General features: G+C 35.6%; 1 protein-coding gene across 3 annotated transcripts in view; it reads right to left on the minus strand.

Annotated features, from left to right (window-relative positions):
• The window catches only part of LOC127847059 (lysine-specific histone demethylase 2-like), a 53,558-nt gene extending 30,447 nt beyond the window's left edge, over positions 1-23,111 (minus strand). The window contains exons 1-6 of one of the 3 annotated variants that reach the window (XM_052378642.1): positions 23,036-23,111; positions 14,371-14,553; positions 12,928-13,017; positions 6,805-7,015; positions 981-1,022; positions 459-624 (exon numbers count right to left, since the gene is read on the minus strand). In XM_052378642.1, coding sequence (XP_052234602.1) covers positions 459-624; positions 981-1,022; positions 6,805-7,015; positions 12,928-13,017; positions 14,371-14,537 — 676 coding nt within the window. In that variant the 5' untranslated portion in view covers positions 14,538-14,553; positions 23,036-23,111. Of the gene's footprint in view, positions 1-458; positions 625-980; positions 1,023-6,804; positions 7,016-12,927; positions 13,018-14,370; positions 14,554-22,977 lie in introns of all 3 variants that reach the window. The other 2 variants (XM_052378644.1, XM_052378643.1) reach the window with 2 other exon arrangements.
• Between the last annotated feature and the right edge of the window lie 244 nt (positions 23,112-23,355).

The raw sequence follows: 23,355 nt of genomic DNA on the forward strand, positions 1-23,355 counted from the left end.
AAGTAGGTGAAGGTGGAGGCATTGTAGAGTGATATTGGTGGACATAATTGTCAGGAGCTACAACTTCAGGGATATCGCAAGGGTTTCACATTTTGTTTCACTTGTGTATGCACTTTGGTGAGTTACAGGGATCTTTAACCCTTTGCATGCTGGGAAATTTGTCGTCTGCTAAAATGTCATCTGCGTAATTTCTAAAATTAGCATTTTCTTCGATTAGTTTTCAAAGAATATTATCAGAATAGCGAACAGTTTGGATCCTGATGAGACGCCACTTTCTGTGGCGTCTCATCTGGATCCAAACTGTTTGCAAAGGTCTTCAAAATTCGGTTCCCGCACTGAAAGGGTTAAACAAACTTCTCAAAATGTCAAAAAAACACCATTTTCTCACAAAGATGAAAAACCTTGCAAATGTGAACAACTGTGCTAAAAATTGTTAAGATTACAACCCAAACTCTTACCAAACACTCCATCAGGGTATTTATGCACGGAAGTGTCCGAAGGGCTGATTCCCACGCTGTCCAGAACGAAGTCACGCACGTAGGGGGCGTAAATGGAGTTTTTCAAGTATTGGTTGCAAGAGATGTGTATTGGCCATAGGTACACCTCTTTTGTCATCTCTACCCGCTAAAAGATATAATATAATTTAAGGAAAGTTTGATAGAATAAAGATTACAGGGACTTTTAAATGGATTTTGTTTGTTTCTACATGGAATATAGAAATACTAAAACGATGATTGTCAAATCATGAGAGCATTGTAACAATCTAAGCAAGATATCATAGTTTATAATCCAGTAAACAATAAATTTATGATTCTGTAGTCCAACCATAAAACTACTCCCAATTAAATAATTGCAGCTGAAATCCCACTCATCACAATGCGGAATTTTGTTGAAAAATTAATTTCCAATGAACGCATAATAAATAGTAAATTATTATTAACTCAATGTGTACGCTTAGAGAAAGGTTCAGTAAAACTCACAAAGTCTTCTGGGGCTTCACAGGCTTCGGCTTGACTTTGATGCTGAAACACAAATACCAATATTACTCTATGGTTTCCAACAGCTTGACTTTTTCGTTAAAAATCTGGTCCAGTATTCAGCCACATTCTCAATGGAAAAAAGAATATTTTTTCCAAATGGGGCCTAAAATTCTCAATTGAAGGTTTCAACAACGCAAATTTTTGTTAATCTCCCATCAAGCCATATAAGTTCAACCTTTTAATAGTAAAAATAATACTTAAAACTAGGGATGCAAGAGGTTAACCGGTTAATCTACCGAAACGACCAGTTAACCTGTTACATTTTCCGAAAAAGGTTAACCTGGAAAAAATATTTGATTATGTTTTTTTTCATGGAATAATTCGTACGAGTTTACTTTTTTCGCGTGACATACTGCCAACTTGCGCTGGCGACTAGTAAGAACAACATGCCGCACCATCGTCGGTAATAAATAACGTGTCAACAATCAAAGTAATAAAGCAATTAATCAATACCTCTGTGATAACAAATAGGGGGTACGTTATGATAACTGACACTATTGGTCTTTTGACTCGCTAAAATTTAACTAGCAAACTGTGGTTAGTGGGAGCCATTAGCGAAGATGTAATTGACACGTTTATTGAACTCGTGATAAAACAAAGTCGCTCACCTGAGATAACAAGATATTATTGGGACAAATCTTCTGACCAAGTTTCACGAAGATCGGAAAATAAATGTAGCCTCTAGAGTGTTAACCACAGGTGGTTAGCGTGTGGCTATGCTATTAATTAGTGAAAACATCATTTTGAATGATAAATAATCATATTATAACGAAAAATTAACTTTTCTGAAAAAAAATATTTCACTATCAAATATATATATAACAAGGTATGCAACTCAAAATCAGCCCAAAACGGGGTGCATCGCTTTGAACAGCCATATCTTCATCAATTTTGCAGCGATTTTCACGATCTCGGTCTTATTCAACGCAGAAATGAATTTCCTTTCTGGAAATGTATATGTCTTGCAATATTTTTACAAATGCTGGGTCAACTTTTAAGAAATAACACGATACACAACACGCATGACCCAGTTGACAGTGATCATGTATTCTTTATGAATGAAATCTCCAGTTGTAAAGACACACCTCCGCATTGGACCAATGAAATCACTCGTATGTTTAAAATGTCAGTTAGTTGAAATGTATGTAAACAAAGGTTTCAAACGGCGCTGGACAGTTAGTCTTGATGCAGAATGTAACGACAAGAACGGTAATAATGTTTTTTTCATACGTTTTATTGAATTATGGTATCGAACTACACGAACTTTATAGGGAAGTTGCCCTTTACTCCGTGAAGATTTCAGTCTTAAAGACAGCATGATCACTGTCAACTGGGTCATGCGTGTTGTGTATCGTGTTATTTCTTAAAAGTTGACCCAGCATTTGTAAAAATATTGCAAGACATATACATTTCCAGAAAGGAAATTCATTTCTGCGTTGAATAAGACCGAAATCGTGAAAATCGCTGCAAAATTGATGAAGATATGGCTGTTCAAAGCGATGCACCCCGTTTTGGGCTGATTTTGAGTTGCATACCTTGTTATATATATATTTGATAGTGAAATATTTTTTTTCAGAAAAGTTAATTTTTCGTTATAATATGATTATTTATCATTCAAAATGATGTTTTCACTAATTAATATCATAGCCACACGCTAACCACCTGTGGTGTTAACAAGGTTTTACTATAGTCATATAAGGAAAAATGCCCCACCCCCTGGCAGCCCTGCTTTTCAACCAACCGGCATCATTTTTGAACCCGATCAAGATATTATCAGGATGAATCTTCTGACCAAGTTTCATGAAGATCGGACAGTAAATGTGGCCTCTAGAGAGTTAACAAGATTTTACTAAAGCCATATAAGTAAAAATGCCCCGCCCCTTGGAAGCCATTTTTTTCAAGCAAACATAATTATATTCGAACTCATCCAAGATATCATTGAGACCAATCTTCTGACCAAATTTCATGAAGATTGGACAATAAATGTGGCCTCTAGAGTGTTAACAAGGTTTTACTTTAGCCATATACACTGTATAGCCATATAAGGAAAAATGCCCCGACCCTTGTGGCCATGTTTTTAAAGCAACCATAACCATTTTCGAACTCATTCAAGATATCATTGGGACAAATCTTCTGACTAAGTTTCATGATGATCGGAAAATAAATGTGACCTCTAGAGTGTTAACAAGGTTTTACTATAGCCATATAGGAATATAGCCCCGCCCCTGTGGTAGCCATATACACTGTATAGCCATATAAGGAAAAATGCCCCGCCCCTGGTGGCCATGTTTTTAAAGCAACCATAACCATTTTGGAACTCATTCAAGATATCATTGGGACAAATCTTCTGACCAAGTTTCATGATGATCGGAAAATAAATGTGACCTCTAGAGTATTAACAAGGTTTTACTATAGCCATATAGGAATATAGCCCCGCCCCTTTGGTGGCCATGTTTTTCAACCAACCGGCATCATTTTTGAACTCCTCTAAGATATTTTTGGGATGAATCTTCTGACCAAGTTTCATGAAGATTGGACTATAAATGTGGCCTCTAGAGTGTTAACAAAATTTTAATATAGCCTTACATGTATATAGCCATATAAGGAAAAATGCCCCGCCCCTTGGCGGCCATGTTTTTCAAGCAAACGTAACTATTTTCGAACTCATCCAAGATATCATTAAGACAAATCTTTTGACCAAGTTTCATGATGATTGGAAAATAAATGTGACCTCTAGAGTGTTAACAAGGTTTTACTAAAGCCATATAAGGAAAATAGCCCCGCCCCTGTGGTGGCCATGTTTTTTAACCAACCGGTATCATTTTCAAACACGTCCAAGATATCATTGGGATGAATCTTTTGACCAAGTTTCATGAAGATTGGACAATAAATGTGGCCTCTAGAGTGTTAACAAGATTTTACTATAGCCATATATAGCCATATAAGGAAAACTGCCCCGCCCCTTGGGAAAAATCTTCTGAGCAAGTTTCATGAAGATTGGAAAATTAATGTGGCCTTTAGAGTGCTAACAAGATTTTACTAAAGCCATATAAGGAAAAATGCCCCGCCCCCTGGCGGCCATGTTTTTCAACCAAACGGCATCATTTTCAAACTCATCCAAGATATTATTGAGATAAATCTTCTGACCAAGTTTCATGGAGATCAGACAATAAATGTGACCTCTAGAGTGCCAACAAGATTTTACTATGGCAATATATAGCCATATAGGGAAAAATGCCCCGCCCCCTGGCGGCCATGTTTTTCAACCAACCGGCAACATTTTCGAACTCATCCGAGATATTATTGAGATAAATCTTCTGACCAAGTTTCATGAAGATCAGACAATAAATGTGACCTCTAGAGTGTTAACAAGATTTTACTATGGCAATATATAGCCATATAAGGAAAAATGCCCCGCCCCTTGGCAGCCATGTTTTTCAAGCAAACGTAACCATTTTCAATCTCATCCAAGATATCACTGAGAACAATCTTCTGACGAAATTTCATGAAGATTGGACAATAAATGTGGCCTCTAGAGAGTTAACAAGTCAAATGTTGACGCCGCACAACGCATGATGGACGACGGACAAAAGGCGATCACAAAAGCTCACCACTCAGGTGAGCTAAAAAACAGTTGAGACATTGGACGGCTTATTTTGATGTTTTGTTAACCAATATCCAACACTGATTGCTCGCGAAAATACCGTGTTTATAAGTAACAATATTATGACGAATTGCATTTGTAGTTACAATCTTTTCGAGTTAATGTCGTAGTTTTTTATCAAAAATTTATATTATTATGATAATGTACGTCCAACGATTCGACCATAACCGTCTGATGCAAGTTTTATTTAAGAAAGCAAATTATTAACTAATTAAATAATTAAACATCAATTAAAAGTATTAAAAAAATAAACCCGTTAAATTTAGTATTTGTGTAATTCGCGCTATGGTACGTTAACAAACATACGTAACTATCAGTATTTGAGATTATAATACTTAGTTACTTAGCTATTAAATAAATGTACTGATTTTATTAAAAATTCAACTTACATTTCGTTCAAAATTAATTTAATTTGCATTTGTGTCCTTTATTTTACGCACATTTTTTTTTATTGTATAATGAAAATCAATCGATACAACTTCGGCTACAAACGCTACAATGCAAACAACAAAATATGTAATTATCGAATAAGAAGAGATGCGGATTCCTTCAGCACACATAACCCACTTTACTTCGCATTGAAAGGGAAAAAACATTTCTATATTAAGCCAATTTGAGTTTCAAAAATTATAACAGAATGAACAAAGGAACATGCCATTTTTGTGAGCGATACGACACAAACGTAATATAAGCGGCCCAACCAAAAATAATTTAATAACACGTAAAAATGAACATTGTGTAGTTCTTTAATTTTTTACTCCTATGCATTTACGCAGGAAAAATAAATAAAATATATAGCATACATTTACAAAATTATGGAAATAATTTGTATAGTACATTTTATTACGAAACTGGCATGTAATCAACGCAAGCTATTTCAAATATGAAATTACTTTTTTTTCTCCAGAGCGGGTAGACCGGTATGGCATTTTTACGTACTCTAAATCATTTTAACTACTTAAGGCGTTTTGGTTAACCGGTTAATAACCAGTTACGGAAAAAGGTTAACCGGTTAATGATTTTTGTAACCTCTTGCATCCCTACTTAAAACATTTCTGTTCTCAATTTGAGCATTTTTGGCCAAACAGCAATAGCACTAGTTTCCCAATTTAAGTCAAAACGCCACGAATTTTCCCAATTCAAAGGGACCCAGCCCCATTCCTAAAATGCTGACAAAAACACACTGCACTTTGAATGGACCAAAAAATGATTATCCTATGTATCTTTTATGTTTCTGGACAAAGTTTTTTTTAAATTAAGTAGTCAAAAGGACAGCAGCTATGTCCCCTGCTTAGATTTATTCGACCTTCAAGGGTGACATTGACCTTGAGCATGCATTACTACTTCAAGCCTTCTGCAAATTGTACCCTCTATGAGATAAACTTTTGAGGCAGATGTCATACAAATCCTTAAAAGGGTACATGGGATATGGAGCAAACACTAAAAGGGCAAAAGAGATATAAATTTTGCATGAAAACATAGGCTCAAACATTGAACCTTCCAGAGTGGGATTGACGTTATGTTGGCATGACTGGCTCATGCTCTCAAGTCTAAGTCTAAATAATCAAAACATTTCAGCCTGCAATAGTGTTATTATAAATCTACTCTTAGCTTTTTACCTTCAAGACTTCGGTGCGCACTTCTTTCTTTAGAAGCTTCACCTTATTTCTGTCTTATCGTCAACAATTTTGGACACAAATAATTCTCTCTTTTTTTCTATGTGCATTTTAGTGCAGAAGCATTATAACAATACCAGAGACAGATATTCAGTTTTTTTACCATGGTAACACAATTTAGTTCTTTCTATACTGGAAGTACAGAGCACATACAAGGTGTCTCAGAAAATCTACCAACTCATCACAAATTTTAGGGACCTTTGGCTTATATTGCCCCTGATAATTTCAGTCTCGGACTATAACTGTTCACCTTTACATCTACAGTGTACACATAATTATCAAGGGACTTTCAGTTGATGTCCATCTCTCTTACCTTTAACACTTGTGACTTTAGTACATAGATACACATGCTATTCCTAAGTAAATTTTTTAATTTGTATGCTCAATAATGTTAACACCTGATGCTTACACCTTGGATACTCACCTTCAGTACCTTGGTGCACACATAACTCTTGAGGAACTTTGGGCTGATGTCCGTCTCTCGGAACACGCTGCGCCACTTGTGACATAGGTTACACTCCACCCAGTATGGCAGCACCTGGTCCACCATGTATGACCTGATACTGTGGTCTGTGTTGCCGTACTGCGTCCACAGTCGCTTCCAGCTCATGTAGATGTCATAGCCGTCTTTGTAACTGCAGGTACAAAGATAAGGAATAAATATTTTACATCCTATTATTCTAGAGGGCCACGATGGCTAAAACATCCACATGTGTTCAAGGTTCACAAATTATTGAACACTGGACCTGATGAACTACTTTTTCATCAACAATTAGTCATACATTTGGCTTCTAGAATTGCTAACAAGGCGTTGACACTGGACGCCAAATATAGACTGAACACAATAGCTTACCATGTTCACTCTAGGCTCAGGTTTGTTATAAATAGTTGTTTTTTTCTCTCAATATTTTAGGAAAGAAGCCAGGTCCCTTTGGATTGGGAAAATAATCGCGGTGTTTTAAATAAAATTGGGAAATAAGTGTTATTTGTCGTATTTCTAAACAATGCTTCAAAATTGAGAAAAAGAGATTTCAAATTAGGTCCCAATTGGGGAAAATATACTTTTTCCATTGAGAATGAGGCCATATACTGGCCCCGATTTCAAACACAAAAAAAACACACCATTGAGTTAAGAAAATTGAACTAAAAGGACCCATTCCCAATGAATACTAAATATTAAATGTGTTGGGATGTTCTTAACTGGGTTGATTTAACAGCTGCTTTCTGCTCATTTAGATATCATAGCCATAAAAGATTAAGTAGTTCCAATGCAAGACATGGCAATTATCCTTCTATCATAAAACAGGGTTTGATAAAAAGACTGATGGGTGAAACAAACTAGCTGCTTACAACTCATGTAAATGTCATAGCAATCTTTGAAGGTACAGGTTCAAGATAAGGCAGTGAAACTTTTTTTTTAGTATTTTCCTTATATCACAGGGTTTGGTAAAAAATGACCCATAATTGATGATCATGTGTTGTTTTTTGTTCAAATTGAGTGAAGAAAAGGCCATCTCAAAGCTAATGTAGGTGTCAACGCCATTTATTTTACTACAATTACCAGATATGGCAGTGATTTTCCTACAGGTTTTTAACTATGTTTGAAATGAGGCCTGTTCCATTTACATTGGGAACAAGAGATGTGTTGGTCAGAAACACAATGCCCCTACTGCGTCGCTTTGAAGTACAAGAAAACGTCAGAGATGGGTGATGCTTCCCAAAGGTTTTTTTTGTCACAATATTGCACTATATATTCAGATAAAAGGAAACGTCTAGTAGTTGGGGGGACAAGAATTGCACTATACATGTATGTACAGTTAATGGAAAATTTCAAAGAGCCATAACTCTGTGAAAAATCATCCGACCAGAACCCGCTGATAATATGCACATCTCCTCTTGGTAGTGAAGCTCCCATAAAGTTTCATTGAATTCTGGTCTTTAGTTGCTGAGAAATAGCCCGGACAATTATTGTGCACGGACGGACGGACACATGGACGGACGGACAGACGAAGCGGCGACAATATGCTCCCCCCAAAATAAATTTTGGGGGAGCATACAAATTTATAATTATCATTTGGCAGGTATAGAAATCATCTCCCATTAAAGCTTATTCCAACTGGTTGGGGTGGGGGGGGGTAGGTCTGTAGACAGTCAAATACGACCAAGTCAGACATGACTGACAACCAAGGCCTGTGGTTTATCAAAGAGATCATAGCCAGAGTTTATCATGTATCTATGGACATAAGTCCACAGGTATGTAATGAACCCTACTATTCACAAATTAGAACAGAAAAGAAATGATAATTATGTGATTAAAAAAAAACTTTGACAAATCAATCATTTGAGTTATAAATAATCAAAATAAAAAATCTGTAGAGCAACTGTGAAAAGAACTTAAATTCTTGGTAAGGAAATATATCATCTGAGATTTATAATTATATAAATTACTTCCCTTGAAAATAATTGTCTCTTACAAATCTCTATTTTTAGAAGCAAATAATTACAAGAGGGCCAAGATGGCCCTAGTTCGCTCACCTGAGAGGAGTCGGTTCATTCAATCTTAACTTATGTCAAACTTGACCTAGATATTGACCATACAAACATCGTGGTCAAGTTTCATCATTATTGAACCAAAACTTTGGCGTAGGGTGTGTTTTTGTTTTTGTAAGATTTGAAATGGTGACCTATATTTTGAGTTGACCCGCTTTACCAAACATCAAACTTTGCTTACAAGAATTTTGTATAATATAATGAAAATTTCGGCAATCTAAGGGCAATAATTATGGCATTAATTATGTGATTTTGCTCATTATCAAACTTGACTGAGATCTTTCAGCAACTTTGATAAAGAATGCTTGAAAAATGTGAATGCTAGAGTGCTTACAAACCAAATGTGGATGGACAGACGGACAGCGGACAAAGACCAATCCTAAAACCTCACCTGAGCAATCAGGTGAGCTAAAAAGTGTGTTTCACCGATCTGAGCCATTTTCCAACTTGTCCAAGAAATCAATAAAACCAATGTATTGACTAAGTTTTAATGATGATTAGGCAAAATATGTGACTTCTATAGTGTTCGATCACAAGGTTTCTCTATATAGTCACATAAGGAAAACTGCCCCATCTCCCTGGCAGCCATGTTTATTGACCCATCGGGACCATTTGCAAACTCATCTGAGATATATATAAAACCAATCTTTTCACCAAGTTTCATGATGATTGGGCAAAAAAATGTGACTTCTAGAGTGTTCACAAGCTTTTTTTTACTATATAAATATAAGAAAACCCCCCCCCCCTCGGCAGCCATGTCATTAAACTGACCGGAACCATTTTCCAACTCAACTCTCGTATCAAGGAAACAAATGTTCTGACCAAATTTCATGAAAATTGGGCAAAAAATGTGACTTCTAGAGTGTTCACATGTTTTCACTATATACATATGGAGAAAAATGCCCTGCCAACTGATCTGGACCATTTTCGAACTCGTCTGAGATATCAATAAAACCAATGTTTTGACCAACTTTCATGATGATTAGGCAAAAATATTGTGACTCCCAGAGTGTTTACAAGGTTTCTCTATAGCCAAATAAGGAAAACTGCCTCGCCAACTGGCGGCCATTATTTTCAACCAACCGGAACCACTTTTGAACTCAACCAACATATCATTAAAACAAACATTTTGACATAGTTACATGAAGATTGGACATGAAATGTGACTTCTACAGTGTTTACAAGTTTTTCTTTTTTTGACCTAGTGACCTAGTTTTTGACCCAGCACGACACAGTTTCAAACTCGAGTGAGATTTTATTGCAACGAAGTTTCTGACCAAGTTTCATAAAGATCGGACAATAAATGTGGCCTCTAGAGTGTTTACGAACAAATGTGGACGGACGGATGACGGACATACGGACGACGGACAAAGACCAGTCACAAAAGCTCACCTGAGCAATCAGGTGAGCTAAAAAGCCACTACCGTGTCTGTAGATTCACCACTCAAAATGTGCAGCTCCATGAGATACACATGCATGCCAAATATCAAGTTGCTATGTTCAATATTGAATAATTATCTCCCTTTAAAGCTTATAACAGGGTTTTTTCCCCACTTTTTGGGAAGATAGCCCATGGCTTTGGATTTGGGAATTTTATCTGCATTTTCATGACATTGGGAAAATAAATTCATTAGCCTTTTTTTTCCACAAGAAAAGTCCACAGATAAGGAAAATACTTAATTTGATATATAACTCTTTATAATCATTCCAATTAAAACAAGAGCACCGCCTTGCGGGTGCAGACCACTCATCTATTTTCTTTCTTTTTAAAGGTGAAGGGACTCTCATTTTCAATCACAAAGGAGGGAGGGGTGGAGTGAAGAGTGGTGCATTGTGTGGGTGTGTGGACATTTATTACATTGGCTTCCAAAAATGCGAGGTGGGGGGCTATAGTGTGAGGGTGTGGTGGTAATTTGTGAGATGATCTTAAAAAAAAAAAAAAAAAAAAAATTAGGGGGGGGGGGGGGGGGGGATTCGGGTGGGGGGAGGGGGGGGTGGGGGGGGATTCTTGGGTGCGATGGTTGGACGGTATTTCAAACATAAAATAATCAAAATAAATAGTTTTGTTTTTTAACCTATTAAAAAAAAATTGGGGAGGGGGTGGGGTGGGGTGGGGGGGGGGGGGTATAGTGTGAGGGTGTGGTGGTCATTTGTGAGATGATCTTAAAAAAAAATAAAAAAAATAGGGGGGGGGTTCGGGCGGGGGGGGGGGGGGGGCGGGCGGGTACAGGCGATGGTTTGGATAAAGAAGTTATGTCAATTTTAGCGAAATTTAATAATTTGACCTTGAGAGTCAAGGTCATTCAAAGGTCAAGGTAAAATTCAACTTGCCAGGTACAGTAACCTCATGATAGCATGAAAGAATTTGAAGCTTGAAAGCAATAGCCTTGATACTTAAGAAGTAAAGTGGATCGAAACACAAAATTTAACCATATATTCAAAGTTACTAAGTCAAAAAAGGGCCATAATTCCGTAAAAATGACATCCAGAGTTATGCAACTTGTCCTTTTACTGTACCCTTATGATAGTTTGCGAGTGTTCCAAGTATGAAAGCAATATCTATGATACTTTAGGGGTAAAGTGGACCAAAACACAAAACTTAACCAAACTTTCAATTTTCTAAGTATAAAGGGCCCATAATTCCGTCCAAATGCCAGTCAGAGTTACATAACTTTGCCTGCACAGTCCCCTTACGATAGTTAGTAAGTGTTGCAAGTATGAAAGCAATAGCTTTGATACTTAAGGAATAAAATGGACCTAAACACAAAACTTAACCAAAATTTTCAATTAAAGTATCAAAAGGGCACATTATTCTGTCAAAATGCACGCCAGAGTTATCTAACTTTGCCTGCCCAGTCCCCTCATGATAGTAAGTAAGTGTACCAAGTTTGAATGCAATAGCATTGATACTTTCTGAAAAAAGTGGACCTAAACGCAAAACTTAACCAAAATTTTCAATTTTCTAAGTATAAAAAGGGCACATAATTCAGTCAAAATGCACGCCAGAGTTATCTAACTTTGCCTGCCCAGTCCCCTCATGATAGTAAGTAAGTGTACCAAGTTTGAATGCAATAGCATTGATACTTTCTGAGAAAAGTGGACCTTAACGCAAAACTTAACCGGACGCCGACGCCGACGCAGTCGCCGACGCCAAGGTGATGACAATAGCGCATAATTTTGTTTAAAAAAATAGATGAGCTAAAAACAAAATCATATAATACTTTGTTTGAGGTAATTGAATTGAAATTGAGATAAAATACACATTAGACACTTCTTTCTATAATTTTTTTTTTTTTTTTTTTTTTTTTAATTGGGAATTTTTTGCCACATTTTGGGAAAAAGTATACTTTTTGGGATTGGGAACATAGCTGAATTTCGGCTATAAAATCGGGCAAAAAAAACCCTGTATTACTTCCCTTGATCTTGTATTTTCGACCTTAGACCTTGAAGGATGACCTAGACCTTTTACCACGATGTGTTTGTCATAAACACAATGCCGCCTACTGCGCCGCTTTGATTTATTTAACAAAAATATATAATTTGGCAGGTCAGATAAATATGTCCATTTAAAGCTTATTACTTCCCTTGTTTTTAGTCTTTTTTTAGACCCCGTGAGCTAGTTTTTGACCCGGCATGACCCATATTCGAACTTGACCTAGATATTGTCTAGATACAACTTCTGACCAAGTTTGGTAAAGATCGGATGAAAACTATTTGAATTAGAGAGCGGACACGAAAAGTGTGACAGATTGACAGACGGACAGTGCGAAAACTATATACCCCCTTTGTTCGAAAGGGGGCATAAAAATCGTGTGGTTTTGACTAAAACTGGAAAATTGGTGTTGCTGATTTTTTGCTTACAAACAACTAAATAAAAGTGCTTTACATATAAAATTTGTTACGGTCCAACTGATTGACCTTGATTTCATGCAAATTAAATTTTGAGACTTTTTTAATTAGCCGAGGTTGACCAGAAACAAACACTGAATGCACAAACCTGCGATAGAAGTGCTCAAAGCATTCATTACAGAAATGCTCGCCTGCAGTGATGTGGTACCAGCGGGAGGTGTAACCATTTCCACAACACCTTCAAAAACAGCATATGAAACACAAACATTTAATTAATTACTATAATTATTTACAGGCCTTTTCTTTCTATAACAAAAAATATTCCCAAACCTAACACTACAAAAAGTTTAAACACAGTCATCAAGTTTACATAACCATGTGCACTTATGTATATCATATGTCAGACTTACCATAGCATTGAAAATAATAGTAACTCACTTGTGGCATAGTAGCCGTAATCATAGAAATGTATAATTGTATATCATAGTTATGTAAATGTCAAACAAACCGGCAAAAAATTCAATTTGATCAGTCTCAATTTAGTATCTTGACACCAGTGGGTATGATTGAAGAAGACATTCACCTTGATCAACATGTGTATACATTTTTAGCTCAATATATACTCGATATGCAAGCTTTATGTTTTTCCTACCAGCAGATGTTTATGAATTTTAAGTATATATAGCTAGTTGACATGAATGTAGTACAACTGTTCAGGCCAGGAGATCCGAGAGAAGTGAGGTTCAGAGTTTCTTACAGTTACTGGGCCTCCCATATGTGGGTCTGTCTGTAGTCTAGCTAGACTCTAGCTAGACTGTCATGTTCATGATTAGAATAATCCCTCACCGCTAAGATATGCCTTAGAAAGTTATATTTGATTAAATACCTTCCTTACTAAATACAAGTTTTAAAGGCTTCATTTCCAACCCTAAGATACTAATGAACAGCAAACAGAATAAAACCTGAACAGACTGCGAGTTACACTTCTTATTGGTAATATGCTGTTTGCACAAAGCCATTGGGAAAGGGTTAATGAACAGTTCTACAAATTGTGTGTGTCTTCAATAATCGGACTACACAGCAACTTCTTGAGCCACTGAGTGTGGTCAGTTTTGACACCATGGCCATGAGTTGATGGAACTAAGTAGAGGGCTAATATACAATGTTTAATACCATATAAGACACATGTGAACATAGAAGTTTCAAAGATGTATATTTTGGCTCATGAAGTATTTCGTAACATTATTAATCTTTCAGAAATTCATTATTGTAAACTTTGGATAAACAAAAATACACATGCACTACTTAGTAACACATAATAAGGAACAAGTTTAGCACGTTTGAAAGATGTACGTTGAAAATTGTAAGACTACAGAACTTCTCTGGACAAAATTGTGTCTATGGACAGACTGACAAACAGACAGATGGACTGACCATCATCTATGGGGATTCCAGTATCTACCATTTACTGCATATCGGGGGTTAATATAATATTTTGAACTGCACATTCCATTTGTTGCATAATTAGACGAACTTTGCGATAGGAAAAAAAAGAACTTAGTGAGAAGATGATTTAAAATGTACTACTTACAATTGTGATGATCTTGCAAAGCATATGGGAGCAGTGGCTGGGCAAGATGTCTTGGAACATGGGCGTACTTTCTTTTCCGCTTTGTGGCTTTTAATATTGGAATCCTCATTGTTTGCTGTGGACTTTCTCTTTGCAGCTTCTCTAGTAGGTGCCTTTTTGGCAGACATCACTTACTATACAAACCTGTAACAAACAAGATGCAGTGTTTGTTTTTACCATTTTGTCCCTATGAATTGGGAAAATTTGCGTTTTAACGAAAATTGGGAAATTAGTATTGTTACTGTTTTGCTAAAAAATAGAAGTGTTTTCAGTATTATTTTTACTAAGGTTGAACTCATATGGCTGAATGGGAGACGAACAAAATGCTGAAATCTAAAAAAACAGACATGTGTTTATCAGAAACACAATGCCCCCTATTGCGCTGTTTTGAAATAAAATTTCAATATATCATTTGGCAGGATAAGTAGTTATCTCCTTTTAAAGCTTATAACTTCCCTTGGATTTTATTTTTTTACTTTTGACCTTGACCTTGACTTTTCACCACTCAAAATGTGCAGCTTCGTGAGATACACATGCATGCCAAACATCAAGTTGCTATCTTCAATATTATTAAAAAAGTTATGACCAAACTTTAACGAAGGTTAAAATTTTGGGACACACACATACAATTAATGAATGAATGAATCAGACAGACAGGCCAAAAACAATAAACCCTCGATCTTCGATCCGGGGGCATAACAAAATTCTTTTTTTGGAAACATAAAATTGAGAATTTTTAGGTCCCATTTAGGAAAAATTTATACTTTTTTCATTGGGAATAGGGCCGAATACCGGACACAATTTTTTAATGAAAAATAAACACTGAAGAGGTTCATGATTGCCTTGAAGCAATCACCTGAGTTCTAGGTAAGGCTACTATTACATCTATCCGCATCCGTATCCGCAAAATCATAATACTGACGCTATATTCCATTTATCTGCATACGTCGAATACGGATACGAATGCGGATAGATGAAATACTAACCTAAAGCTGGTAAACAAATTGACCAAACTTGACCTGGTGACCTTGTTTCTAAACGCATTTGACTTGGCCTCGGTATTGTTAAAAAAACTACATTCTAACCAAGTTTCATAAAAAAAACTACATTCTAACCAAGTTTCATAAAAAAAAATCTAACCAAGTTTCATTAAAAACTACATTCTGACCAAGTTTCATTAAAAACTACATTCTGACCAAGTTTCATAAAAAACCTACATTCTAACCAAGTTTCATAAAAACCTTCATTCTGACCAAGTTTCATTAAAAAACTACATTCTGACCAAGTTTCATCAAGATTGAGACATAAACATTACCTCCTTAGTAGTAAAACGTTTTCCTTAAATTTTACCAGTTTACCTTGTTTTTTCTTAATATTGTAAAGATTAACATGCTCACCAAGTATCGTTAACTTAAGATGGAGTCCTTTGGCTTCCAGAATGGTTACAAGTTTTTTTTATAAGATTCCACACGGGGACCTAGTTTTTGGAACCAGAATGAAAGTCCAGGGGTTTTTCATCTAATTAAACAGAGGCCGATAAAATGCTTCCTCCTAACGGACATTTTCTTTATAATCATGCAGTGTTCCCCTAAATCAAACATATACTATCTTTTTGATTTTCAAATAAGCTATTTAGGTTACATTTCTTAAAGAATCAATGGACTAAGGCCTCTTTCAATATGAAGACAAAACACCAGAACTAAGCCTTGATATGGTCCAACAATGTTTCTTTGAGAATGAGTGACAAATATGGTCTCCAAATTGGTATGATTTTGTTTCTATAATTTGTCCTGGTGACCAAGGTTTTGGATGCATGTGACTCAGTTTCAAACATGGCCTAGATATTGAGAGCAATAATTTCTAAGATAGACATAACTGGCCCCAAATTCAAACCCAAGAAGGCCTGTAGCAAGGTCTCCAGCCAAGCTAACACCGTTTCACTGCAAACTACAGTTATTGCTACCTCTGGTATGCCTGCAAACCATACCCTTATTTAATTAAACAATTGTCATCTTAGTTGAAAACCTGATCTACAGTGGGGTGACAGTGCTCACGTTGCTACCAAAAATTATCGCCAATGGCGATTATTTTATCCAACTTGCTATTATTTCTTAAAATTGGCAAGAAAAAATGGCGATCATTTTATCCGTCTACATCAAAAAAATTTGCCTCTACAAGTTTTCCGGCGAGTGCCAAACGCATGTAAATCAGGCCATCAAGCAGGAAAAATCTATAATGAGATTACTGTGTACACACTCGTCCCTGTGTATTGTCATACTCGCGTCAATTAACTTCTGCGACATCGTGTACTTGAGCCTTTTTCTCAATCAGTGTCTGACAGAAGTGATATATTTCGGAAAATGTCTTTAATCTCCCCATGCTTTACCAATTATCGGTAACTGTTAGATCTTCATTATTTGATTGGGTGCGATGGTTGGACGGTATTTCAAACATAAAATAATAAAAACAAATATTTGTGTTTTTTAACCGTTTCAAAAAAAATATATTGGGGGTGGGGGGTGGGGTGGGGGGGTATAGTATAGTTTGAGGGTATGGTGGTCATTTGTGAGATGATCTTAAAAAAAAATAAAAATAGGGGGGGATTCGAATAGGGGGGGGGGGGGGGGGTATAGTATAGTGTGAGGGTATGGTGGTCATTTGTGAGATGATCTTAAAAAAAAAAAAAAAAAAAATAGGGGGTGAAATTCGTGGGGGGAGGGGGAGGGGGGGGGGGGGGGTGGGTATTCTTGGGTGCGATGGTTGGACGGTATTTCAAACATAAAATAATAAAAACAAATATTTAACCGTTTAAAAAAAACCAATTTGCGGGGGGTGTGTGGGGGGGGGGGGGGGGGGTATAGTGTGAGGGTGTGGTGGTCATTTGTGAGATGATCTTCAAAAAAATTTTTAAAAAAATAGGGGAAATTCGGGGGGGGGGGGGGGAGGGAGGGAGGGCACGGGGGATGGTTTGGGTGAAGTCTATTGTGGTATGTCAGGTAAGAGTAGTTTTGTCAAAGTATCAATCAAATCTAATCATAAATAAAGAAGTTATGGCATTTTAACAAAATTTAATAATTTGACCTTGAGAGTCAAGGTCATTCAAAGGTCAAGGTAAAATTCAACTTGCCAAGTACAGTAACCTCATGATAGCATGAAAGTATTTGAAGTTTGAAAGCAATAGCCTTGATACTATAGAAGTAAAGTGGATCGAAACACAAAATTCAACCATATATTCAAAGTTACTATGTCAAAAAAGGGCCATAATTCCATAAAAATGACAACCAGAGTTATGCAACTTGTCCTTTTACTGTACCCTTATGATAGTTTGTGGGTGTTCCAAGTATGAAAGCAATATCTATGATACTTTAGGGGTAAAGTGGACCAAAACACAAAACTTAACAAAATTTTCAATTTTCTAAGTATAAAGGGCCCATAATTCCGTCCAAATGCCAGTCAGAGTTACATAACTTTGCCTGCACAGTCCCCTTATGATAGTTAATAAGTGTTGCAAGTATGAAAGCAATAGCTTTGATACTGTAGGAATAAAGTGGACCTAAACACAAAACTTAACCAAATTTTCAATTTTCTAAGTATAAAAAGGGCACATAATTCTGTCAAAATGCCAGTCAGAGTTACATTACTTTGCCTGCACAGTCCCCTTATGATAGTTAGTAAGTGTTGCAAGTATGAAAGCAATAGCTTTGATACTTAAGGAATAAAATGGACCTAAACACAAAACTTAACCAAATTTTTCAATTTTCTAAGTATTAAAAGGGCACATAATTCTGTCAAAATGCATGCCAGAGTTATCTAACTTTGCCTGCCCAGTCCCCTCATGATAGTAAGTAAGTGTACCAAGTTTGAATGCAATTGCATTGATACTTTCTGAGAAAAGTGGACCTAAACGCAAAACTTAACCGGACACCAACGCCGACGCCAAGGTGATAAAAGCTCATAATTTTTTTTCAAAAAATAAATGAGCTAAAAATCTACATTTTCTCCCAAAAAGCTGACCAAAATTTCCCAAAAAAGCCCAATTTCCCCCCTTGAATTTTTTTTTTTATAAGAACAGAATAAAAATTGCTAAGTTCATGTTTGACAGCATTTTTATATTATTAAGTGTTGCTTTCATGTCTTCTTACAACGTTTAGTTAATATCCTTCCACATGGATATTAAACTTGCAATAATCTATAGATTCTTCAATATATATGTACCATTATGATTTAATCATAATCTCTTTAAGAGAATGAATTTAATTCAGGATGTTTTTTAAAGTAAAATATGATATGGTGAAAACATTAACAAATATTTACAAACAAGCTTAAGTGTTCTTGCTGTGTTAATGTTGTATTAAATGGAGCTAAAATAAAACATTTCATTTGTTTACCTTTTAATATCTTGCACAATTGACATCCTCAGTTCAATGCCATTTCACCAAACTATACAGCGTGACAAACATAATAAAGCAGAATATGCATATGAATCTGATTATACACAGATCCACTAACATATAAATCAAATCATGTTTGTCTCTTTCCATTTTCGAACGATACCCATCTTAAATGCTTAAACTTTGTGAGTAAACTAACTCCAATTTCCCAACACAGATTTCCGTGACGCACATTCACTGTGAAGATTTCTAATAAATATTTGTTGTTGTTCAACTCAAACGTAGCATTTTGCGTTAATTGAAACACACACATTAAATTATCTCCTAATAACCATGTGATGTCTGCTGTTAATTTTAGTGTTATTTATCATTTTCGCTTCTCATCGCAAACTTCTCGTCTGCTTGCCGCCATCTTGGACGTGTGTAAAAACAGGCGTTAACAATCGGGATACATCGACTATCGACGGTATCTTCCGCAATATAGAGAGAGATGTGTGGATAGCAACGTAAAATCGTATTCGGCTACATTCGCGAACATTCGTAAGTCAGTTGTCATTCGGCGAAGACTCGACAAGCTCGATCGGCACTCGTTCTAAGAAATTAACGCTAAATGACATTGTAATCTTATTGGCTTTATTGGGAAAATTTGGTCATTTAATGGGAAACTTTGGTCAGATTTTTGGGAAAAAACGCCATTTTTTGCAATTGGGAAGCAGCCGAATATCGGCAGTAATTTTGGGCAAAAAAAACCACTGCTTTCCTTGACAGGTACGTGTTTCTACGACCCTATCGATTCCCTGTCAAATACGCGTATCTACGCCTGTATCGATTCCCTGTTATCTACGCATTTCTACTACCCTATCTATTACCTGATATATACGCGTTTTTACGCGGCACGATTTAATTTGCTATTTAAATGCTTAAAATGACGTTTTAAGTGTAATAGAAATGCATATACACCTGCGTTCATCATTTTTATAAACTGTCGAGTCAACATCCGGTAATGTTGCTATTTAAAGTTATGATGCAATTGGCGACCAATCAAGACGAGGGTTTACCATTTGACATGCGTAAATCACGTTCCGGGATGTGCGCGCTTCAGGCATTTCGTAATGTCCTAAAATAACTGCTATTCTCGAACTGTATTTAATTTGAACATTTTCCGAAAACGTATTAATAACTCGTTAAAAATGTCGCAAAAATAAACACGTTCCATAGGGATATAACATGATTTGGGTGTAAATCAATTTCATTCTTATTGTTGTTTGCTTCCATTATATCGTAAATGTTTGTTTCCAAGATCATATACGAGAATTACATCAATCATTTAATGGCATGTACACTCAAATGTTTTTACAAACGACACGTGCTTATCTAAAGTTTGTGTTTCGTAATACACAGGATATTGGATTATCAGTGCTTGATTGGGCAATAAAACAAAGACGCAGTCGGCGGTCTTCAATATGGCTTTGGACTGACCAACGTAATAATTAATAGCGCATGTGCTAATCTTACATTTAGGGATAAGAAACACGGGTTCTAAACACTTTGAATAAACATGTTTACCGGACGCAGCAGTAGTCTTCAGATGACGTTGGCGCGCGTGCCATGTTACCTCGGCGTTTTGTAATTTGGTACACGAATACACGGGTTTGTCGGCGACTTCTGGGTTATAAAGTTATATGTCGGCGATCAGTTTATAAACTGGAGTATTTGATAATAAAGTAGCCGCTTAAAATTGGAATTTTGCAAATAAATACACGAACTGAAGACTTATTGAAGACGCCGACATTGCCGGATTTCGATCGGTAATAAAATGCAAATTAATTATATGAATATTCATGGCACATTATGCAACATCCAATTAAATTGTTACCAGTATCTATAAATGTTTATAAATCATTTGGTGAATTAATGTAATAGAAATACCAAGTATTGTACAAATTTTAGAAGAAATAATACAACTGATTTTGAAAATGCATGAAGTTGTTTGAGAAACTGTGTTTTTCTATAGTTATTTATAACAATTTACATGAATTTTGAGGCTTGCAGAATGAATTTATAAAATAAAAAAATCTTCAAGAAAGAAGAACTGTAGTTTGGAGAGTAAGAAAAAAAATTAATATCCCAAAATATAATTATTTGTATTTGATTCAACACACCAACTTCTATATGAGCTGGAAAGAGATTTGCATTGAAACGCAGTAAAACACACAACGGTCAACTTTGCATGACTATAACTGACCAATAAATTAAGGTAGAAACATATACAGTTTACACCACAGGAAAGGAAATTTTATTAGCTTAAACTTTCATATTGTGTATTTTTCAATAATATTTCAATTTTTATGAGAATATCAGGTTCAAAAGCAATGAGGGTCATAAAACAGCGTTTTTCCAATAATGCCTGTTAAGATGGGGTACTGATATTGATACAGCGATTTTCCTTGTCCAATTGGGAAAAGTACCCGTACCGGTCCAATTGGGAAAAAATGAGTCGTGAAAATCTCAAAATTGGGAAAAAATCGAGTCGTGAAATCCTTAAATTGGGAAAATCGCGTCGTGAAGTTTCGGTCTTATTGAATACATCATACAGTTCATACCTTATTGAACATACCCATTAAAAGAATCATTTGCAGGCATGCCTTAATGACCATTAAGTAATTAAGTTGAAATAAATAACAAAATATTATAAAGAACACACAAAATCAATTACAAGTTGTTTTAATCTCTTGTTAAGCAATGTCTCTGTCTTTCATTTTTTTGAAAATTTGAACAATCTTTGATGTTTAATGATCTATCAGTTGCTGGCATACCTCTCTGCACAGCATCATTAGTGCTGTCAATGTGTCGTGTGATAGACGGTCCTGATTAGACTGAACACCCTTTCCACAGAGGCAAGGTTACAAACCGACATAAAACAGTACGCTGGCTGCCTGACAAAAGAACCGGAAACAGTAACGACACTATTGATTGCACGCGCTGAATAATAAAACCCCAAATTAATCGAGCGCGTGGTTACACACAACTATACGATTTTCTTTGTTCGCTCGCCGAAAGTTGGGTTTTGTTACGAAAATTTCGGTCGTTTTGAGAAAAAATTCGGACGTCGATTGGGATTTTTTCAGATGCCGATTTGGGAATTTTTGCTTGATTGGGAAAGTACCGTTTACCGGTACTTTGTAAAGAAGGAGGAAAATGGCTGTGATAAGATGGCTATCAGCCACTAGTCAGTCACACCCACAACATTGATTGTATTCTTACTTGTACATTCAATGTCATGATAACATTTTCTAAGAAAATGGCACTGATATAATTCTTGTTTTGAAGTGATATTATGCATGTTTTAAAGTATATATTTATGTAACTGTAGCTGATGTCTGGTTTGTTAAGTAACACCCACAATCTTGATTGTATTCTTTATTGTAAAGCCATGAATATATTTTATCAGAAAATGCCACTGATATGATGCTTGTTTTAAAGTATATATTATAACTTAAATTCAATATATACACATTTAATAAAACATAGATAGAATGATATTCTCTTTTCTTTCTTTTTGCCTTCAGTACCTTTTTGCGGAAAAGTCCGAGTCTGTTTTGGCTATTATTTTTTTTAAGGAAAAAATAATGGCTATTATTTTCTGAAGGTCAGTGGGAGCACTGGGGTGATAACAGGTCTTTAACTCATTAAAAATGTACCCAAAGTAACAAACTTTGCAACTTTTTATATAAAAAATAAATGAAGCCACTCTTATGTTGTTTTTTATCTTTTGGGAAGAAGAAAAACATAACTTTTAATGTAATTTTCTTACATTTGATTAAATTGTAACAGTGCAAGCCTATTATTTAAGATGGACATGTCATATGTTATAAATTCCGATAAAATAAAATGTGTTTATTTACTTCTAAGAAAATCCCATTCACCACAATGCAGGATACAGGAAATTAACACAAAAGTATGAGCATGATTGCTTTAAAACAATTAAAGAGACAGAACTGTTAAGAAATGTGCTATTCTTTCTTATAAACCAAGACGGGATACACAATGATTATTCATATAGTGGATGCAAACAGTTTCAAGCCTCAAGGAACGCAGTATCAACAACCATAATGTCGCGAAATTATATTACTTTCATATCACCAATCAGAACAGTACATGTATAAGCAATAATTACCAAACAAACATAAGCAATTAAACATGTACTTCATGTTTCTATGTAAAAATGAGTTTACATTAACAAATTCTGCATGAAAATTCTTCTGCGTGAAAATCACATTCGCGCAAAAAAATCTCAACGATGATATATTTAATGTTCGTACTAATTGCAAAAAGGCAACTTTCCACACTTATTTTTTATTCGTGTCGTGTCAATTTATAGTTGTTATCGCTTGTAAACAACCCTTATTTATTTAAATAGCGTTTGTTAAGATATTATTGAAGTAAATTCAATAACAAACTTCCGCAGGTGTATTTATTTTATATAAATCTATCAATTTTCTTTTTACCAAACACAGCACAGGAGATCAGCGCAAGGACTTTGTAGAGTGTAACC

Source organism: Dreissena polymorpha, chromosome 10, assembly GCF_020536995.1.
Source record: "Dreissena polymorpha isolate Duluth1 chromosome 10, UMN_Dpol_1.0, whole genome shotgun sequence".
Taxonomy (NCBI): Eukaryota; Metazoa; Mollusca; class Bivalvia; order Myida; family Dreissenidae; genus Dreissena; species Dreissena polymorpha.